The sequence below is a fragment of the Muscardinus avellanarius genome (genome assembly GCF_963383645.1).
Source record: "Muscardinus avellanarius genome assembly, chromosome: 21".
Taxonomy (NCBI): Eukaryota; Metazoa; Chordata; class Mammalia; order Rodentia; family Gliridae; genus Muscardinus; species Muscardinus avellanarius.
In genome coordinates, this window is record NC_137807.1 from 24,294,683 (window position 1) to 24,301,423 (window position 6,741).

The 6,741-nt window shown below is 54.8% G+C and overlaps 1 protein-coding gene across 2 annotated transcripts; it reads right to left on the reverse strand.

Moving 5' to 3' along the window:
- Positions 1-2,075: 2,075 nt before the first annotated feature.
- On the reverse strand, positions 2,076-6,018 carry LOC308278279 (glutathione S-transferase theta-2-like; the record flags this gene model as incomplete). Of its 2 annotated transcripts, none has more annotated exons than XM_080717957.1 (5): positions 5,905-6,018; positions 4,721-4,808; positions 3,778-3,928; positions 3,557-3,688; positions 2,076-2,285 (listed from the first exon to the last, which is right to left on the reverse strand). In XM_080717957.1, exons 1-5 carry the CDS (start codon positions 6,014-6,016, stop codon positions 2,076-2,078), a joined length of 693 nt encoding a protein of 230 aa, XP_080574083.1. In that variant the 5' UTR covers positions 6,017-6,018. The 2 variants fall into 2 exon arrangements, with proteins under 2 accessions (XP_080574083.1, XP_080574082.1); XM_080717956.1 differs by having other exon boundaries at positions 3,515-3,688.
- Positions 6,019-6,741: the final 723 nt, after the last annotated feature.

Here is a 6,741-nt window from a genome sequence, read left to right on the forward strand (position 1 = left end):
AAGCAGCCAGCCAGGAGCTGCAGCCAGGACTGACCTTGGTCAGCTAAGTGTTGGCCATTAGCCCAGCTGAATACTGACTGTTAAAACACAAACACCTGCACTTAGAAAAAGAATTATATGGATTTTCACAATAGTTTAGGCTAAAGTTAAAAAATAAATAAAGCAAGCTATATTAACCCAATATTAATTACTAACTACACAAAATAGTTATAGCCCCAAACCTTCATACTTTAAAAGACTATATTCTTGTGTCTTTCTTTATTTTAAGACGTTTTTAACATAATAACTTTTAGCAAACAGAGATAGGAAATGGCTAAAAACTCACAAAGGACACAGGTGAACAATACATGCTTTAAAACTAAAACCAAGCCGGGCGTGGTGGCGCACGCTTGTAATCCCCGCGCTTGGGAGGTGGAGACAGGAGGATCGCATGGGTTCGAAGCCAGCCTCAGCTACTTAGTGAGGCTCTCAGCAACTTAGCGAGACCCTGTTTCCAAATAAAATATAAAAAAGGTCTGGGAGTATAGCCCGGAGGTAGAAAGCCTCTGGGTTCCACCCCTAGTACCACCCAAAAAAATAAATAAATAAAAATAAAAAATAAATAATTAAATAAATAATAAAACCAAAACCAAGCCGGGCGTGGTGGCGCACGCTTGTAATCCCTGCACTTGGGAGGCGGAGACAGGAGGATCTCGCTGGTTCGAAGCCAACGCCCCTGGTTTAAGAGACCCTGTTTCCAAAAATAAAAATAAAAAAGTTTAAAATAGGTCTGGGAGTGGGAGTGTAGCCCAGAGGTAGAAGGGCTTCCAGGAACCCCATTACCACCAAAAAAAAAAAAAAAAAAAAGACCAAGCCGGGCGTGGTGGCGCACGCTTGTAATCCCAGCATTCGGGAGGCTGAGACCAGAGGATCGCGGTTCGCGGACAGCCTCAGCTACTTAGTGAGGCCCTCTGCAACTCAGTGAGACCCTGTTTCAAAATAAAGAATAAAAAAATAGGGCAGGGGGTGTAGTTCAGAGGTTGAATGCCCCTGGGTTCCATCCCCAGACCCGCAAAAAAAAAAAAAACTAAAACCAAAGTCAAAGCAGGCTTCTACCATGTAGCCCCCGACCTTGTTAACCAAGTAACGCATTTCAGTCAGTGATGTCAGACCTGTCTGTCCCGGTGAGGACGAGAGGAAGGCTAACAGAGAAGGCTTGCACAGCGAGAGCGCTGGCGGGCCTGCGCCTGCATCTGTGGGGCAAGACGATTACTGGCTAGGCTGTGTGGGAAAGGGAGGTGGCAAATTCTTATTTAAAAAGTGCGCAAGGACCTGTGTCTGACTTGCAAGGCGCTCCGTGTGTCCCTCTGGTGCGGTGCTTTGTTCTGTCCCTTCTTTCTGCCTTTGTAATAAAATTTCCTTAAGTTCTCAGCAGCAGAGTTTGGCTACTTTTTCTAGTTAAAACAAGAACCCACCTGACATCTCAAACTGTTACAATAACCATTTACATATGTGTGTGTATATCCACACAAGCGCACACGCACCTGTGTGTTACTGGGGATTGAACCCAGGGGCCTCCGAATTACACCCCATCCTTATTTATTATCCCACCACCCCCCCCCCGCTACACCTCCAGCACTGTTTATTTATTCTTTTATTTTGGGTATGGGGATTGAAGACAGGGAAATTCTACCTCTGAGCTACACCCCCAGCCCTATTATTGTTTATTTGGAAACAAGGAAGGTCCGATTAGGTTACTGGGTCTCACTACCTTACAACTTGCTGAGGCTGTCCTTGAACCCGCGATCCTCCTGTCTCGGCCTCCCCCAGTACTGGGATTACAAGAGTGCGCCACCACGCCGGGCTCAGCTAGCTGTTCTCCCTCACGCTATTGATTTTAAGAGCTCTGAGTATATTGTGAATTTGAGTCTCCCGCTGGTTTTATATACTGCAAAGACACCTGGGGTCCCACCTGTACAAAACTTCCCCCAGAGCCAGAGACGAGAGACTAGAGCGAGATGAAAAGAAATTTAAAATTACGAAAGGGCAAGGAAGAAACAGAAGGCGTCTTCAGTCTTTATTGCCCGTCAGACCATTCAGGGGATCCTGGAAATCCGGAGCAACATGCTTTGGCAGGCCTCCGGCGGGGGCACTGGCAGCAGGTGTTTGGCCTTCTGCTCCAGAATGCTCGAGATGGGGCCGCGGGCCTCCTGCCACAGCTCGGCGCCCAGGAAAGCCTCCACTCGCTCGCGCCACGCGGCCAGCTGCGGCCGTCCCTCGAACACGTTATAGCCGAGAGCCACGGGCTGCAGAGAGAAGGGCCGGGGCCGTGAGACCGTGGGCCCCGAACACAACATGGAGGTTGGGGGCACGGCCCTTCCCGGACTCCCCGTGAGGCCCAGGGCGCCATGGTCCACCCTCAGCCCAACAGCAACAAGAAGAGACCCCACCCCGACACCCAGGCGGGAAACAGGATCCCAGGGGTCCTTGCTGTGGTCCTGGCCTGTCCCTTCTTCATTTATTATTATTAATTAGTTAATTTAGTGAAACTGGGGATTTAGCCCAGGGGCATTCTACCTCCAGGCTACACCCCAGCCCCTGTGTGTGTGTGTGTGTGTGTGTGTGTGTGTGTGTGGTACTGGGGATGGAACCCAAGGGCCTTCTATCTCCAGGCTACACCCCCAGCCCTATTTTATTTCTTTTCTTATTTGGAAACAGGGTCCCGCTAAGTTGCAGAGGGCCTAAGTTGCTGAGGCTGGCTTTGAACCTACAAACCTCCTGTCTCAGCCTCTCAAGTACTGGGATTTTACAAACGTGTGCCACCACACTCAGTTTACCAGCCCTATTTTTTTTTTTCCAGCACTGGAGATAGAACCCAGAAGTGTTCTACCTTCGACCTACATGCCCAGCCCTATTATTATATATATATATATAATTTTTTTTTTGGTGGTACTGGGGTTCCTGGAAGCCCTTCTACCTCCGGGCAACACTCCCAGACCTATTATATATATATATATATATATATATATATATATATATATATATATATTTATTTGGAAACAGGGTCTCTTAAGCCAGCACGCCTGGCTTCGAACCTGCGCGATCCTCCTGTCTCCACCTCCCAAGGGCAGGGATTACAAGCGTGGGCCACCATGCCTGACCCCAGCCCTATTTTTTAATCTTTATTTTGAAACAGGGTTTCACTAAGTTGCAGAGGGCCTCACTAAGTAGCTGAGGCTGGCCGAGAACCTGCGATCCTCCTGTCTCAGCCTCCCAAGTACTGTGGTTACACCCATGCACCACCACACCTAGCTCCCAGCCTTATTTTGTAACGTTTATTTGGAAATAGGGTCCTACCAGGTTGATGAGAGTCTCACTACTTGCTGAGGCTGTCCTCAAACCTGTGATCCTCCTGTCTTGGCCTCCCAAGTACTGGGATAACAAACGTGCCACCATGCCCAGCACCCACAGTGCTTACGGGGTAGCAAAGGGAGGGGTACCACGCGCAGCCCCTGCTCAGCGGCCGCTCTCACACCTGCATCAGCTCCTCCAGCGCCAGGAGGTCAGCCAGCGTCACCTGCTGGCCGGCGAGGAAGGCCCTGTCCCGCAGGAACACCTCCTCCAGCCGCTGCAGGGCCAGGGTCATGTTGGTCTTGTTCCGGTCCACCTTCTCCTCCGGCACCTGGGCCCCAATAAGTGGCGCTAACACCTGATGGGAGGAGGGTGGGCTTGATCTGGGACCCTGCCCCCCCACCCGGGGCGCAGAGGGACGACCTCTTCCCGGGGAGCTCCCCGCACCTGGGTCCACAAGGACACCCCGAAGGTGCCTCGGATGTTGTCCGCGTGCCAGCCCAGGTACTCATGGACGCGGGAGCGGACCTGCAGGTCAGACGGGTACCAGTGGTCCGCCACCTGGTACTTACAGCTCAGGTAAATCAGGATGGCTGTGCTGGAGACAGGGACGGGGACAGTGGCCGTGGGACCCTGGCTCTCGGCTGCACGCCAGTTGCTCCCGTCCCTCGGGGCGTCCAGCAGTGATGGTCTCTCAGGCCCCACCCCCAATTCCTAGCTCCCGACTCATCCTCCCTCTCTCTGGACACCCCCCATCTATTCTCATTCTCTCTCTCTTTTTCTTTTTTCTTGTGGTACTGGGGATGGAACCCAGGGACATTCTACCTCCGAGCTACACCCCCAGCCCTATTTTGTATTCTTTATTTTGAAACAGGGTCTCACTGAGCTGCAAAGGGCCTCACTAAGTAGCTGAGGCTGCCCTTGAACTGTGATCCTCCTGTCTCAGCCTCCCCAGTGCTGAGAGTACAAATGCGCATCACGGCGCCCGGCTTTATTCTTTTATTCAAAACAGGGTCCCACCAGGTTGAGGAGAGTCTCACTACTTGCTGAAGCTGTGCTCAAACCGGTGATCCTCCTGTCTCAGCCTCCCAAGGACTGGCATTACCCGTGTGTGTGGCACACACCAGGCTAGGAGAGCTCCTTTCCCCTCTGGGCAAACGTCCCTTTCCCTCTTTTCTGGTCCCCTCGGCCTGGGGATGGAGAGGCCCCGGGGGCCAGTACTGGAGGCTTAAGAGCAGAGGTGGGCGAGGACACGCTGGGAAAGCCCCAACTCAGCCCAGGCCTCAGCTCCCGCAGGCTCCTTGCGCCCCAGCAGGTCCCCAAGGGCCCTCAGCAGGAAGGAGAGGAGGCCAGGTCAGCCCGGGCTCGGGGGTGGGGCAAAGGTGGGCACCTTTCGGTCAAGAGGAAGTCTCCGTCTTTGAGCACAGGCACCTTCTGCTGGCTGTTAACCTGGAAGAACTCCTTGGTTCTATGCTGCCCTGGGAAGACGCGGAAACGCGCAGGTCAAAGTCAGCTCTCCGCCCTCCTGCCCCTCTCCAGCCAGGGCCCCATCCCAGGCCTGGGCCGCAGCCCGCGTGCTGAGGCACCTGCGCTGGGCCTGGGCACCGGGAAAGGGGACACCACTCTGCCCGCCCTCCAGGTGTAGCCGCGGAGGGCTCTGCTGGGAGAGCTGGGTGCTGCAGGTGGGCATGGAAAAGCTGCTGAGGCTGTGTCTGCACCCATAATCCTATTGTCTCAGCCTCTCAAGTACTGTGTGGACCACCACACCCACTTTTTATTTATTTATGGCACTGGGATTGAACCCAGGGTTGCCCAATCACTGAGCTACACCCCCAGCTCTATTTTTTATTACTTTTTTTTTTTTCAGTACTGGAGATGGAACCCAGGGGCACTCTGCCTCCAAGCTACACCCCCAGCCCTGTTATTTATTATTATTATTTTCAGTTCTGGGGATGGAACCCAGGGGCACTCTACCTCCTAGCTACACCCCCAGCCCTGTTATTTATTATTATTATTTTCAGTTCTGGGGATGGAACCCAGGGGCACTCTACCTCCGAGCTACACCCTCAGCCCTGTTTTTTATTCTTTATTTGGCAACAGAGTCTCACTGAGTTGCCAAGGGCCTCACTAAGTAGCTGAGGCTGTCTGCAAACCGGGAGGCTGGCCACGAAACTGTGATCCTCCTGTCTCAGCCTCCCAAGTACAGGGATTACAGTGTGTCACCACGCCTGGCTCCCTATTTTATTTTTGTACTTGGAAACAGGGTCTCGCTAAGTCGCTGAGAGCGTCCCTAAGTTGTTGAGGCTGGGTTCAAACTTGGGATCCTCCTGTCTCGGCCTCCCACGGGGCCGGGACTCCAGGCGTGCACCACCGCGCGCGCGGCTAGGGTTTTGGGGGAAATCCGCTGGTTTCTCCCCACCGCTCAGTGGAAGGCCCCACCCGCTCCCTCCTCTTCAGCACAGCGGGCTATTCCGGGGCTGCGGGCCTAGAGGGCGCTCTCCGGAGCGGGGCACCGCGGTGGGGGGGTGCGGGGCCGGTGAGGGGGGGGGCGATCAGGGGGCCGGCGACACCCACCTTTGAGCAGGTCCACCGTGCGCAGCTGGAAAGGGATGCTGTTCTTCTTGGCGAAGATGTAGACGGCGCGGCTGGGCTGGGACAGCAGGTCCAGGTAGAGCTCCAGGCCCATGGCGGGGCGGGGCGGCGCGCACAGGGCTGGGGGACGGCGTGGGGGCAGTGGCCGGCAGGCCAGGGCTGTCGGGACAAACAAGCCCTCCCGGGACTCGGTGCAGCCAGCGAGGGCGTGCCGCCCACGCCCCGCCCACTTGCAAACCCCGCCCACCAGAGGACACGCCCACCTTCCGCCACGCCCCCGGCTGCAGTCCCGCCCAGCCCGTCCTGATCCGGACCGGGATCTGGGTGCGGGATGGAGCGGGGGTCGCAGCGGTGAGGAAGGGGGGGCGGTGCGGGGACGCCCGCTTTGGGACAGGATGGCTTTGGACAACCAGGAGCCGGCCTGCCCTTCCGATCCCGGCCCCAGTACAAAAAAAAAAAAGGCTATGTAATGAGGTTACAAGTGTTTGCCTTCATGCCCAGCTGGACTTGAATTCCTCCCCCCACCTCCTCCCTCCCTCCCTCCCTCCCTCCCTCCCTCCCTCCCTCCCTCCCTCCCTCCCTCTCTCTCTCTCTCTCTCTCTCTCTCTCTCCAGTACTGGGGATGGAACCCAGGGGCATTTTACCTCCGAGCTACATCCCAGCCCTAGTTTTTATTCTCTATTTGGAAACAGGGTCTCACTGAGTTGCAAAGGGCCTCACCGAGTGGCTGAGGCTGTCCTCAGACAGCGATCCTCCTGTCTGTCTCCCAAATGCTGAGATCATAAGTGTGCACCACCACGACCGGCTCTAAGTTGCTGG